The sequence below is a fragment of the Copadichromis virginalis genome, linkage group LG14, assembly GCF_057382275.1.
Source record: "Copadichromis virginalis isolate Kocher_CV1m ecotype Utaka linkage group LG14, C_Virginalis_male_GT1.1, whole genome shotgun sequence".
Lineage (NCBI taxonomy): Eukaryota > Metazoa > Chordata > Actinopteri > Cichliformes > Cichlidae > Copadichromis > Copadichromis virginalis.
The window spans coordinates 26,631,092-26,646,760 of NC_140631.1; the positions used below are offsets into that span (position 1 = coordinate 26,631,092).

Here is a 15,669-nt window from a genome sequence, read left to right on the forward strand (position 1 = left end):
TTTTTGTAACCGTCTTTGTTTAACGGATCGGGTTGTGACTGGTAGTTTCAGGATCTGCTAGTTGGGTCTCCAACTAGCCAGGACTTTCCCTGGACCAAGCATCTCCCTTCAATTTGACTGACTTTCTGAGTATTATTTAATAAAATCACTCAGTTAATTTAATGCTGCTGTTTGGACGACCTTTTTTTTAAAATGGCTTGACCAAGCCATGAAAACAGTAACAATGAACTGCACGTAGCCTACGATGGAAAACAATGTCGAGCTGCAAAAACTGGTCTTATATTTGACAAGTTTCAATTCAATTGATGTTTAAACTAAATGGGTAAATACTTTTATTAAAGCAGCATACATGCAGCTTGTCACACAGCATAAAGAGGCACGAGAAATTAGAAGGAAAGCAAGCAAACACATCCATGTGCCAAAGCACAGTAGAATCAAGCTCTGCTCAGCATCAGCCGAGCTAAACACCTTCTGTAAACATGAACTGTAATCTATTATCAGCTCGTGAACACACTTTAACATTCAGCAGCAGTGAAGCGAGCAGCAGACCATATGAATGGTGGCTTTCAGTTTCCACAGCGGGCGGTAATGCGTTACTAGAAAACACACAATCTCTGAAAGCTACTGATTATCATCCATAACAACCACAATGTCTCAGTGTCACAAACCCTAATGTGGATTAAAAAGGTGCTTTAAAAACACCTGAATACTCCCAACTGAAAATATCCTAGAAATTTCACACTCTCCCGGGACTAACAGAGTGTGGAGGACGTGGATGCAACTGTGTAGGAAAAGTAATGAACGCTGACCTTTTGTTATATATTCTGCCTCACTGATCAAAAAATGAGAAGCTGTGCCCAACAGCCAGTGCGACAAGCTAAAACAAATAATGCAATCATTTAATTGTGAATGGAAAAATCAATAATGTTTCTAAATTTAAATTTGCAGCTTCTCTTCCTGCATTAGAGGAATGCACTCATGAGAACATATGGGCTTAATACACATTATGACACAGATGATTACAGAATCCATCATCATTTGTGAAACTTCTATTCTACGCAGCTGCAGAAAACCGTCCACACAAACACATAATTAACTACAAACAAAAAAGCACACAAACAGCATACGGCAATTCCCCTGAGGTAATTTTCTGTGCTTCATTCAGAGGGGTGGATAAACTGAGATATGGGATAATGTGTAATGCAGGGGCGAAAGTAACACCGCAAAGAGGCTACATGCATGACAATATGTGTGTGCGTATGAATGTAGGATCTACGCCTGTGGAGTTCTTGAGGAAACATCTCGGGCAGTGAAAGTTTGCAGCAAGCAGAAGGGGAAGAAGAGGAGGGATTCGGGGTTGTGAAGCTGGCCAAGCGCGCAGCTCCTGGGGAGATGTGAAATGTTTTTGAAGCCATGGTGGAAGCACAAATAGATTAATAGATCTCTATTAAAACAAACAAAAGTAAATAATCTTACATATTATATAGTACTTCATCAGTAGCAGCAGACTGGATAAAAAAAAAAAATATGGCAGTGTTTTTCCTCTCTCTCTCTTTCAATATAACGCACAACCCACTACTCCCATTTAAATGCTTAGGCCGCTTTATTAGGTACACCTTGCCCTTACTTTTACTTTCAGAAATGCCTTAATTCTTCAAAGCAGATTAAATGAGCTGCTGGAAACAGTGATCAGAGATTTTGCTCCATGTTGACATACAGCGGGGAAAATAAGTATTTGACACATCAGCATTTTTATCAGTAAGGGGATTTCCAAGTGGACTATTGACACAACATTTCCACCAGATGTTGCCATCAAGCCAAATATTGAAGTCATACAAACAAATCAGAACATATAAGTATACAAGTTAAACCATAATAAATAAAGTGAAATGACACAGGGAATAAGTATTGAACACACTTTATTCAATACTTTGTAGAAAAGCCTTTGTTGGTGATTACAGCTTCTAGACGCCTCTTGTATGGATAGACCAGTCGTCTGCATTGCTCAGGAGTGATTCTGGCCCATTCTTCCACACAAACGGTCTTTAAATCTTGAAGGTTCCTTGGGCCTCTTTTATGAACTTTAATCTTCAGTTCTCTCCATAGATTTTCTATGGGATTTAGGTCAGGTGATTGACTGGGCCATTCAAGCAACTTGATTTTCTTTCTTTGAAACCACTTCATTGTTTCCTTGGCCTTGTGTTTGGGATCATTGTCTTGCTGAAATGTCCACCCTCTTTTCATTTTTAGCTTCCTGGTAGATGGCAGCAGATTTTTATCCAGAATGTCCCGGTACATCTCTCCATTCATCCTGCCTTCAATAATATGAAGTCTGCCAGTACCCCTTGCTGAAAAGCAGCCCCAAACCATGATGCTTCCACCCCCAAACTTGACTGTTGGTATGGTGTTCTTGGGGTGGTGAGCAGTGCCATTTCTTCTCCAAACATGGTGTGTAGAATGACTGCCAAAAAGTTCAATTTTGCTTTCATCTGACCATACTATAGTCGTCCAATAATCCACAGGCTTCTCCAAATGCTGTTGCGCAAATTTTAACCGAGCCTTGACATGCTTTTTGTTCAGCAATGGAGTCTTGCGTGGTGAGCGTGCATGGATGCCATGGCGGTTCAGTGCATTGCTCATAGTTTTCTTTGAAACAACAGTACCTGCTGATGCAAGGTCTTCCTGAAGTTCTGTCCGAGTGGTTCTTGGCTCTTGGAGAACCCTCCTGATTATTCTTTGGACTCCTCGGACAGGGATCTTGTGTGGAGCACCTGATCGTGGCAGGTTTATGGTGAACTGATGCACTTTCCATTTCCGGATAATGGCCCCCACAGTGCTCACAGGAACATTCAGCATTCTGGAAATGCACCTATAACCATTCCCATCAAAATGCTTTTCAACGATAAGATTACGAAGATCTTGAGAGAGTTCTTTGCTTTTACCCATCATGAAGTCTTTCCTGTGTGCCTTCTGGGTAATGAGGAGCCTTTATAGGCCATCAATTAGGACTAAAGCAGCTGATATCAATTAGTACTGATAGGGGACAGGATTTCTCTATCAATACTGACAGATTTCAGGTGATCTCCTGGCTTTCTATGTCATTTTGCCCCTTGTTATCTCCATGTATTCAATACTTATTCCCTGTGTCATTTCACTTTATTTATTGTGGTTTAACTTGTATACTTATATGTTCTGATTTGTTTGTATGACGTCAATATTTGGCTTGATGGCAACATCTGGTGGAAATGTTGTGTCAATGGTCCACTTGGAAATCCCCTTACTGATAAAAATGCTGATGTGTCAAATACTTATTTTCCCCGCTGTAAGAGCATCACATAGTTCCTGCAGATTTTTTTTTTGGCTGCACACCCATGATGTGATTCTCTCCCAAAGCTGCACTATTGGATTCGGAACTGGTGACTGTGGAGGCCATCTGAGTGCAGCGCAGTGAAGTCATTATCATGTCCAAGAAACCAATTTTAGATTGTTTAACCTTTGCGACATGGTGTGTTATTCTGTTGGAAGCAGTGATCAGATGATGGGTTCACTGTGGTCACCAAGTGATGGACATGGTAGCAGCAATGATCGGACACTAGTAGAGTTTAAACACTGCTCAACTGGTACTAAAGACAATATCCCCACACCTTTACACCACTACAGGGCCAGAACCGTTGACATAGGGCACAATGGATTTATGCTTTCATGCTGTTTAAATTCTAATCCAACCATCTGAATGTTGCTGGAGAACCTGAGACACAAAAGACCAGGCAACATTTTTCCATTTTTGATGAGCCCGTGCAAATTGTTGCCTCAATTTCCTGTTTTTAGGTGTCACTAGTGGCACCCAGTGTATTCTTCTGATACTGTAGCCCATCTGCCTCAAGATTTGACATCTTCTGCATTCAGAGATGTTTTCCTGCATGCCTGGGTTGTAACAGGTGGTTATTTGAGTTACTGCTACCTTTCTGTCAGCTTGAAACACTCTGGCCATTCTCCTCTGACATCAACAAGATATTTTCACACAGAACTGCCGCTCACTGGATATTTTCTCTGTAAACACCCGTTTTTATGTGGGGGGACTCGCCTATTATGCATCAGCAAGGAGGTAAAGTTTGATTTGATGGGAGGAACCTTCAGAAGCAGAACTGATTCATCTTACCACGGGGGAGGAAAAAAAAAAAATCAGTGAATATCAGCAAGACTTTCCATTTTTGATACAGCAGTGAATGAGCGTAGGTCTTGCATGCATTAGATTTCACAATGAAATGCCACTGTGCAATTACTTTTGATGACACACTCCAGCAGAAGCAGGGAAATGTCAAAATCACAATTAGAACCACAGCAGCCAAAACAAAAAAAATGATGTTTTCACACAGGCACGCACAACCACACTCACACACATATACACATGCAGACCTTATAATGCACAGATAAACGATGAAATTGGAAAAAACAATTGTGTTCCCACCAGGATGAATTGAATCTCTTTTTTGAGATTAGTTTCTCATTAGGTCAACGTTTCAGTTTTACTAAGACTGTGGCTTCTGATCATGAAATAGCAAAACAAATCCATTTCACATCATAAGATTAGCATCTATTATCATGGAAATGTTATTAGTTATTTTAGTGCTAATCATTTAGGGATCCCACCAGCTATTATATGAAGACTTAGCCAGGGACAATGTCCAAAACTCTGAGCCAGCAGATATCCACGCCAGCACATCATGTTTAACGTGACGGGCATTTTTATGAATGCAGATTAATTTAAAAAGCTGCTCCAACACTAAACTGTTGTCAGAAGGTGGTTTTGAAATTGAATTTCATAAATGTTTTCCTTCCTTTGTGGAGAATTTTTATCCAGTGCCTGTTTAAAGAGATTAAGTGCTCCTTCTTCTATCAGCTGTTCCCTTTAGGGGTGGCCACAGTGGATCATCTGCCCACATCTCACCCTATGCAAAGCATCCACATTTGCCACAGCAACCTTCCTTCACTATATGCATGAACCTCTGTGGTCTTCCTCTTTTTTCTCACGCCTAGCAGATCAGTCTTCAACATCCTACTTATCATACTACTTATTAAATTTAGTCATGCCTCAGGTCCCAGAAACAGATAATGTAAGGAAATGTAACAAGAAACACTGATGTAGGGAAATTACTGCTAAACCAAAGCAGTAATATGTAATATGTAAATATATGCACAAAAACACACAGGGTATAAAAATCCTACTCAGCAAACGAATGAGCGTCCTGAATGTACGTTCCAGGTTATTTCAGTCGCCGTCAGTGGTCACAGTGCAACGGGTAGAAAGTACAGAACATAACGACCTACCTGTAATGAACAACCCTGACATTTACATCAATCGTTGATTGATGTACGGTTCTTTAGCATTTATCACAAAGGCGCACACACGGCTCTGATTTCATTCACAGTCATTTCAGTCAGGAAATGACCTGCAGGAGAATTTGTATCATAAATGCAACACCTTTCCTCATTGCTGCTCCGCTCAGTGCGTCCATCTGCACGCTCAGGATAGATAAAGGGCCCATCTGATGCCTGCCGCTGCAAGCACATAGATATATTTGCAGGCGGGAGGGGAGGCAGGGAATAAGTGAGGAGGAAAGGAACATTATTAGTAGGAGGTGTCACTAGCATGAGTAACATCCCCCTTGTGTGAACAAGGGTCAAGATCAATGCCCTGATATAAAATGAGAGAAGAAGAGGTGATGAGAGATTGTGGAGCAAAAAGACAGCAGGAACGATGGATTGAGTATCCAGCACAGACTGAACAAAAGCAATGTAAAGAGGGGCACAAATGGGCAAAGAGACAGCAGAGAAACTGGGAAGTATGAAATATGGTTAACAGCAGCTGAAAAGGAAAATGTAGCAGTAAAGAGTGATGGAGACAGAAAGCAGAAAAACTGAGAAAAATGGAGAAACGGGAAGGTAAGAGATTTCACCGTGAGGGTATAATTGCCCCAAAAGCAGAGAGAGGACGGATTGGTGGAGCGCTTTGAAACATTTTCAAGGTCCTCTGACTTCTACTGAAGTCTCCAGTCTGCACACAGCCTTTCTTGCTCTTTCTGACAAATTTTTCTTTATTTCCTCAATTTCTTTTAAACGACACAGTCATTTTTCTTCTCTTTGTTCAGCGGATTCTGCGACGATTATCCTGCTTTTGGCTGCCGTTGTACATTAGACGGCAAACTGTGACTTTTGGCTTTCTTCTCTTTCTCCTTTCCATTAAAAGCTTCTCTGACTCATTACTGAATCACTGCAGTATTACCCCCTAGGTGAAAACAAGGGGTCAGTCGTAGTAACCTCGGCTGAATGAATCAAGAAATCAAGTCATGGCGAATCACTCTTTCTGGAAATAAGGGAGCAACAAATCGATGGGTAAAGAAAGAAATTAAAACCAACACAACATTTAGTGATTTGTTAAGGTTGTTTTTAAGCCTTCAAAGCTAGATTGAGATCTGAGGATGGTTTTGCACAAGCGGTCTCTACCTAGCCCTGTGGTCGGGCGTATCGTGTGTCTCTGCACTGGTATATTCTCCATTTCTTTTGATGGTTATTTCCCCATTAATGTTAGTTTACATCAGTGTGGTTGGTACTGCACATGGCCTTATCCTTTTACTTTGTTGTAGGCCCCTTTTTTAAATCATTAAACTTGCTCTAGTGGTGGCATCTCTTATTTTATGATTTTGGGCGGTAGGTAACAAATGGTAAATGGTAAATGGCCTGTATTTATATAGCGCTTTACTAGTCCCTAAGGACCCCAAAGCGCTTTACATATCCAGTCATCCACCCATTCACGCACACATTCACACACTGGTGATGGCAAGCTACATTGTAGCCACAGCCACCCTGGGGCGCACTGACAGAGGCGAGGCTGCCGGACACTGGCGCCACCGGGCCCTCTGACCACCACCAGTAGGCAACGGGTGAAGTGTCTTGCCCAAGGACACAACGACCAAGACTGTCCAAGCCGGGGCTCGAACCGGCAACCTTCCGATTACAAGGTGAACTCCCAACTCTTGAGCCACGATCGCCCCAAGTTTAACAAGTGAGAAATAAAACTGTGGATATGATTAATAAAAACCCATTCAAATTCTGGATAAATTAGGACTTTGGTTAAAAGAATATAAGTTATAGTTTCACCTGAATGGAAACTCCTAAGGCAGTCGAGTCCCATCAGAACAAAAGTACAGTATTTCTGAGGCAAGAGTTACCCTGAGTATGTCATTTTAAAGAGCTAAACACTAGAAAACAGAACAGAAAAAAGAGCCTTACTCTCATCTGGGTTGGGTGAGGCAAGGATGGCGCTGTGCTTCCTCTTCACCTCTTCAACTTTCTCTGCCAGCGATTCGATAAAACCCCGGATCTCTTCCACCTGTCAAGAGAGCGAGACACAAAAAGGTGCTTTAGATCTGCTCCGTAGCAGGAAGCACCTGTGACTCACCTGGCAGATGCTGTGAAGACCACAAATATGAAAGTTTTTCCAAGTTCATCCAGCCTCAGTCATCATTTCTCCATGCAAAACTGGACGATTCTCTTATTTATACCCTATTTAATTCTGACACAGATTTCAAGATCTGGCTTGTTTGTACTACAGACTGATAAGTGAGCTAGGAAAAGTTTTCCCAGTAACCCGCTGCTGCCTCCTACGTATCTTACAGATACACGAGTGCTATCGACAGCAAATAAATGGAAATGAATGCCTTTAACCCAGTCATTAAGCACACTGACAAAAACTGATCCTTGAAGTGCATCATATTCATCTCCTCCTTTGAAGTCCACTGAGGTTCAGGACTGATATTCTACCCCTTCACCTCTCGCCTATACTTCCTGCTGCCTGGCAGCCAGCTGTGCCGTCTCTGGCTCTCGGTGACAGCCGGAAAATCAGCGGGTCACATCTGTCAGTGACTTCATCAATCTTTACTTTCATCTCAGTCCATCAAACTGCTGATCATTTTCTCCTCCTTTACACCTGCTCTGCTACAGGCCAGCCTATCCCATGTCATTCCGGTCATTTCCTTGCACATCTCTCTGGCTTGGCTTTTTAACTCTAATTCCACTTTTCCTCTGTCAGTTTTCACAGCTCTACTACAAACCTGAGATTTCCCCTTCTCAGCCCCGGTGATTATTCGCCAGTTATCTCTTTTATTACTTCACGGCTAGACTACTGCAATTCCCTCTATGCTGGCCTAGATCGTTCCTGTCTACATCGCCTTCAACTGGTGCAGAACGCTGCCGCTCGCCTGTTGACCGGTTCAAAAAAAAGAGACCACATCACTCCGGTTCTCTGCTCTCTCCACTGGCTCCCAGTTGCCTTTAGGATTGATTTTAAAATCTTATTGCTGGCTTTTAAGGTTTTAAATGGCACTGCACCTTCTTACCTGTCAGAACTCCTTAGTACTTATCGCCCCAGGAGATCTTTGAGGTCAGCCGACCTGATGCTTTTAGATGTTCCCAGGTATAAATTAAAGACAAAGGGAGAGAGGGCGTTTGCTGTGGCTGCACCCAGACTGTGGAACAGTTTACCTCCTCACGTCAGACTCTCCAAAAGCCTAGAAACTTTTAAAACCGCTCTTAAAACTCACCTCTTTTCATTGGCTTTTAGAAAGGTTTAATTTATTTGTTTTATATATTTTTATTTTATTTTTATCAGCGAGGTGTTATTACGAAATTGTGTTCTATTGTATTTTTATCTGTATTTACTGTACAGCACTTTGGTCAGCCTTGGTTGTTTTTAAATGTGCTCTATAAATAAACTTGACTTGACTTTAATTGGCTTCTGATTGGCTCTGTTTTTTAATAACATAATTGGCTCTGAAAGACAACTGGGAGAGAGACCAGACACCGTGGGTGGGTCGCTTAGGTGAATGCAGAGTTAAACGTCATGGGGGAAAGAGAGCAAAAGTTAAAGATGTAAGAGAGTGAGAAAGGACTGGAGAAAGGAAGGACGCCAAAGAGAGTAGAAGATGAAACCACTTTAAGCTGCCTCGGTTTAGAAATCACACGTTAGTGAGTCATGGCACATCTCTCTGCTCTTATAAGGCATCAGATAAATTTTATTGGTATGAGAGAAAAACATGATCAGATGAGGCTAAAAAGCCCACAGATGTGTAAAAACAAACTGATACACGTACTTTGAGGGTAGTTTTGCAACTGCTTGTGACTTTTTGACCGAAGACATTTGTTATTATTCTCTGTGTCTTGTACAAATGTCATGTTAAGCAGCCTTAATCCCAGCTGGATATTGCAGTAATTCATTAGTTTTAAGTTATTCTAGTGTAAAAGTCTCATTTTTATCTGGTAAGGAGAATGATTAGGAGCCTCGAGGCCACAGCGAGTCTTTCTTGCTTTGGCTCACTTCATTCTTGCATCATCAGGTGAAGCATAAATGGGCTCTGTTGCACAATGTAAGAAAAGTAAGACATTTTTTGACAAATAGCTGAAGATGAGGATCTTTTCTCTGCCTTTTCTTTTTTAGCTCACTGTTAGGCACTTATTTTCTTCGAATTATCCATATTTAAAAACATTTTTTTCAAAATTGTTCATAATTTCAAATATCAGCCTCATCTACTATCCATCTTTAGATCTTCAAATTAAACTCTTTCTACAGCATCACAATTTAGATTTAGTTGCGTCTTAGAGTAGTGTTTGCATCCATCTAAACGATCTGATACTCAGACAACGCCAAAGCAGATTAAAGCCTCAACATATTGCATACAAATGTATTCACACACTTGCTGTTGTGAATACATAAGAAATGATTACTTTATAGCAGGAGTCTAATGATTCACATACTGTGCAAGTCTTGAGCCACCCATCACGTCTCTATGTTTCTTTAGTAGAATGAGAAATAGGAGAAGCATGCAAACATATATGGAAACACAGAACATAAAGCAAAACAATTCAGCTAAACTTGAGTTGTATTACATAAGAGCTTACTCATAATCAAGTAGCTCTTCACCTTCCTAAAAGTCATTCCAAAGTTCATCTTGACACCACCAGGACGGAGCCTCCACCGTGTTTTGCAGATGGCTGTAAGCGCTCACTGTTGCATTTCTCTCATGACCTCCTGGATACATATAGAACTCAGTTTTCTAAAAGCCACACAATGTGGAAAAGAAGTTTTCAGTAACTGCTCTTTTGGATATAATCCTTTATTAATCCTTCGGATTAATAAAGTATTTCTGAAATTTACTGGGGGGAAAAAAAAAAAAAACAAAACACTGTCAAACATTTGTCTTTTGTATTTTTCATAGATTCAACTAAACAAATGAGAACAAGTGATGCATTATTGTACAGGCTGCTAGTAACAAAGAGTATAAAGATATCATTTAAAATTGGCTCTTTCCCAAGTTATTTTTATACACAACACTGCTTCATACCTTGAGACTTCCGTTGTGGTTTGGCATACAACCAAAAAAAAGAAAGGAAAAAAAATATTCCTATGAAGATGATCAGATACAAGGACTTGACTGAAAATAAGTGAGGAGCAGATTATGTCTAAAGAAAGACCTTGAAAAACTTCAGAAAGCCTGAAAACTATTCTTCAAGGCAAACCCATCTCCTCGGAAGCAAAATATAAAGAAAGGAGTGGCTCAAGACTTTTGCACAGTACTGTAAACATTTATAAAAGCACGTATCAGAAAAAGCTTGCAGAGAAAAACTGCACTGCAGATTTTCATAATCAACAAAGTAAAAACGCTACTTAAATGTAAAAAATAGAGCTTTTTAATCACTTTATTGTGAACGCATGTCCGGGCTAATGAGCTTCAAAGACGAGCCACATCACATGAAGCAGATCCTAAATTAATTTTCTAATTAAACTAATTAGAACTTCTCTGTGTAGCCACTATTTCAACAGCACTAATAAAGATTACGGAAATATAAGCAATTCTTTTAGTTACAATTTTCATTGTGTGACATGTGGGGTGGGCAGTTTCAGTGACTGTTACATAATCGCATAGTAATCGCATAAACAGGCATGCACACAGATAGATACTAAGCATGACCATAGGTGGCTACATTCATCTTTACAAAAATTCCACAACATAAAATCAATATGCACACTCAGTGTTTACAGTGTGACTCAAGGTCACAGTGGTATTTCCACCGTCCGTTATCCCTGCAGATCACTAGTGAAAGCTTAATTAACACACCCAGTCGGGGTGGAAGCCTGACCGCGCCTGCTCTTCTTCTGCTCCACTCACCATCTACATCTCTCTGTCACATATTGATACCCGTTCTTCCTCTCTGGTCTTGCTGTCTAACTTCTCCTAACGACTCTGCCACTCTCACACTCCCTGAAGCTTTTAGCTCAGTGTCAAACCGCTCTCTGTGGATCCCTCTGTCTACATGTTTCAGTCAAACTCTGCCTCCTTCATTTCTTCACTTGAGACAGACTGAAAATTACAGACAGATAAAGAGGGCTGTGTTTCTATATCAGGGATACAGACAGTCTGTCAGAAGCGGGAAGCAGCAGAAGAACATAAATGAGACAAATGTGAGAGAAATGGCTGCAGCCTGCAGCGATCCTCCGGAGCTAAAACATCCCATAATTACAGACTTTTTGAAGCTATACCCTGGATTACCTCTGTACTGACTGTCAAACCTCAGATTCAGGAGTTTTAGACTTCGCAGCTGAAGAAAGAAAGAATAGAAAACTCTCTGCACTTTCTTTTTAAATATAAAAATGTGTTGTTCTGGTTGCTGACGTACAGGCGTAGCTGAGAGATACCAAAATTGTTTCATATTTTGCATTCAACGGGGCAGCACATTGGTGCACTGCTTAGCACTGTCATTTTACACAATGAAGGTTGTTGGTTCAAATCCATGATCTCCCTGGGCCTGTGTGGGCTTTGTCCAGTGCTTCGCTTTCCACAAAAAAAAAAAAATCAACAACAACAAAAAACAAAAACTGGTGATTCTGAACTGAACAGAAAAACTCTTACTGTGATGGGCCATCTACCTGCTTCGCTAGTGCCCAGCCTCCCATGCCATGACACCCTTGATAGGCAACATCGGAACATTAGATAAGCATTTAAACAAAATGGACAGCTGTACCAGATGTGCCAGATTGCTGAGTCACAAGCCGATTGATGATTCTCTTCCTGTTTTAGATGGTGCTCTTCTATTGTGTTGTCCCCCCCCCCCTCACCGTATACTAGCATGTGCACCAAATATTGCCACTGCCACCTTAGCCACCTGTGATCTTAATAACAGGGAATGTTTTAAAAGGTGGCCACAGCTCAGACTCAGAAAAACAAGGGAAAAAAGAGAGCATACGTTTTGAGCATGAGTCTGCACAGTGACTAAGCATTGATTCTGGCACTGAACGACATTTTTCCAAAACCATTTCCTCCTTTTTTGCTTTGAGGAGAGGGGTACAAACACTTGGACATGTCAGTCTAAAATCGTCAATGTTTTGAAGACATGATTAACAACATTTTCACAGTCAAATTATTGAGTGTCCCTTCTTGCCCTGTTGATGGGGACATGAATGTTTCATCGCAGCATGAAGGTAATTGCCTCCAAAATCCTGAATGATTTAAAGTAATCATTCCCTGGTAGAAAAGTGCATGCCAGAAAAGATTAGCATGGCAGAGCCACCAGAGACCATTCATTCTGGTGGTCACTGGTTCCAGTTTATCCTTAGTCCTTTTCCTGGTTTCCGTGCAGTGCCTGTGTGGGTTCTCTTGCTCCCAGAGTCCGATCAACCTTGAATTTAAAAAAGAAAAAACTAAAAACTTTAAGTGGTTAAAGCACCTGAGGGACCTGCTGCAGTAACAAGATAACACATTAGTAGTCATCTGATAGCCGCGAAGCACATGAATGAGCCACTAATGGTGAAGAATGAATGAAGCAGCCGATGCCGAGCCAACTACTACAAGCATAACTTCCCCACTCTGTGTGTATTAACATTTTTGCTCCATTTGAGAGACCACTGTAGTAGACAAGCTCTCGATTTTCTGGTTAATCTGCATTTCGTCTCTTGCCCATTCTTTGGCTCATGAATAAAATAATAAGACTGTGGACAGAAGCAGCTGAGGTGGCCTGTTTGATTGACCTGTGATCAGATGACTCCAAGCAAGAAAAGGTTTTCCGAGGATACGCACACAGTCAGAAGAGGTATTCACAGACTAATTACTCATTTATTATCAATATTTACATACTATAAGGTGCTTTTTGATTGCCTCTGCTGCCGAGTTTCTCCAAAACTGAGCCAGTTTAACACAAACTTGTTACTAAGCTCAAACATCTGGCAGGGTGTGCACTTCACCACATTTAAATTTACATGAAGTTATGGTTGATGGAGAAATCTAAAAGCTAATGCTGGAAGTGGGTGGAGAGTAGGGATGGGTATCGTTTAGGTTTTATCTGATACCGGTGCCAAATCGGTACTTTTGAAACGGTGCCGGTGCTCAAACGGTGCTCAAACCGGTGCTTAAAGAATGGAGAACACAAAATTGGTCCAAAAACCTCTCATGTTCAGCTGTTTTTTGTAAAAATATAACAATGTTAGCCTTTTCTGCAGCTATGGGGCATACATGGTATCACTCTTGGCTGGAAGCAGTGCTTAAACAATGGAAAAAACACAAACTTTGTCCTAAACCTCTCATGTTTAACTGTTTTCCACTTTTTCTTTGGTCATTTTAGCCTTTTTAGCCAGGGTGAAGGGAGTATCTGCCATCAAACAAGAGGACAGCCGCATGTAGCTATGATGATGTTTGCTAGTTCACCTTACATGCATTAATGTAATAACGTGGTTAGCCTACTCAATGTAAATTAGCTACTCACGCAGAGAAGAACGGCTGCTGCCACCATCATCCGTCATCATTTCTGCTACACTGGCAGGGCTAGGGGCCAGGACTCTCCTCTTCGTGTTTTTGGGGGATGTTGCATAACAGGCAACCCACCCGCAGTAGATGTGCTCGGTGTGAGGTCTCGCAGCAAGCTATCAAATACGGCGCATTTCTGGGCTTTTAAAAAAAACGCTATGCGTCGCCAGGTGTTTCATCGGATTTGAGGTGTTACCTCCTTTGACAGTATCACAGTATCAGCTTAAAGCACTTGTTGCAGGCTGCTGAGTTTGCATATTTTGCTATGAAGTACAGCCAGACTTTTGACCGCTTCGCCTTGGACATTTTTAATCTGTAGCTCTGCTCTAACAGAACGTACGTACCTGGCCCCGCCTACTATCCTCGGAAACGTAAAATGATTGGCTAGAATCTAAAGTGTATCTGTACTGGAACTGTTTGTATGTTATTTCTCCAGGCCTATAGGGGGCGCAGGTTTGCACAGTTTGCTATGTTGAGCCAATTAGTCACTAAAAGAAGTGTGATAGGAAGTGTTTGCTCATGAGTGAAGCAAGACATGGTGTGTTTTCCTCCGATCCAAAGCCATCCACTCCGTTAAATCCCTTTGAGTGGCAATATGAGTAAGTTTCTTAATTGTGTTTACCTTTAAGAGAGGGTATATGACATTATTGAAGTGATTTGGAAACTTTTGATGTGTTTTATATGTCCACTTAAGTTCAACCCAAGCTAATGTTTATGTGACATTTCTGTATTCTGTATCATTTCAGTTTCACACTTTTTTGCATTAAATCCTGTCCAAATACAACACGTGCCTGTTCCTTGGAGGAAGTGATGCAAGAGAGAGTTTAGCTGGCTGTGAATCTCAATATAGGACACTGGGTCACATTGGGTGCAACAGTACAGTGAAATCATAGCGCTCTGCGAGGGACGTCGAGTGACAGTTCTACTCTAACATGGAGAAATCAGAGGCTGAAGGTCAAAACGACGAGGAAGCAAGGTCCACTCGCTCAAGAAGGTCCTCAAAGTCTTCAGGAAAACTGACTGTTAGATCATCTGCAGCATGTTCAAGCAGGTCGTCAGCATCAACCCGAGCCAGTATGGCAGCAGCGCGGGCACAAGCAGAAGCTCAAGCAGCAAAAGCCAGATTAGCTTACGCTGAGAAGGAGATGAACATTAAAGTAGAAAAGGCCCGTCTAGAAGCAACTCTGGATGTAATCAACCTCCAAAAGGAAGCAGATGCAGCCTTGGCTAAAGCAGAGGTAATGGAGTCAGCAGCAGCTCAATTTGACAAAGCTGAATCAGGGGAAGAGTGGCCATTGTCACCCCTACAAGTAACCCCAGAGCAAAAAGTGAGTGAATACATAAATAAACACAGCCACACTGACCTGGTTCCAGACATTACATCTCACCATGATGACAGTAAATATCAGAATGAACAATCCAAACAACCAGTAATGTACACACCTCTTTGTCCCAAACAAGAGCCAGTGCAGTACTCATTCATGCCACAAGATGGGGCAGAGAGACGACTACAAAGAGATGTAAGTCCACAGACTCTCCACGATGCATTACAACTGCAGCACGGATTAAGCTCAAATGATAATGCAGACACCACAGCAAGCGACCTCGCCAGATTCTTAGCCAAGAGTCAGCTAATAACTGGAGGGCTGTCTAAATTTGACGACAAGCCAGAAAATTACCTTAGTTGGAAAGCCACATTCCAGAGCACTGTTAGGGACCTTGGTCTAACAGCCACTGAAGAAATCAACCTACTCATTAAGTGGTTAGGCCCAGAGTCTTCTGAACACGCCAAGAGATTAAAAGCAGTCAACATAAAGCA

General features: G+C 41.5%; 1 protein-coding gene across 3 annotated transcripts in view; it reads right to left on the minus strand.

Annotated features, from left to right (window-relative positions):
* Positions 1 to 15,669, minus strand: part of LOC146694088 (syntaxin-1A-like) — a 106,785-nt gene that overhangs the window by 47,761 nt on the left and 43,355 nt on the right. For all 3 annotated transcript variants that reach the window (XM_085430176.1, XM_085430177.1, XM_085430179.1), the window contains exon 3: positions 7,291 to 7,390. In XM_085430176.1, the coding sequence (XP_085286302.1) occupies positions 7,291 to 7,390 (100 nt within the window). The remainder of the gene's footprint in view (positions 1 to 7,290; positions 7,391 to 15,669) is intronic.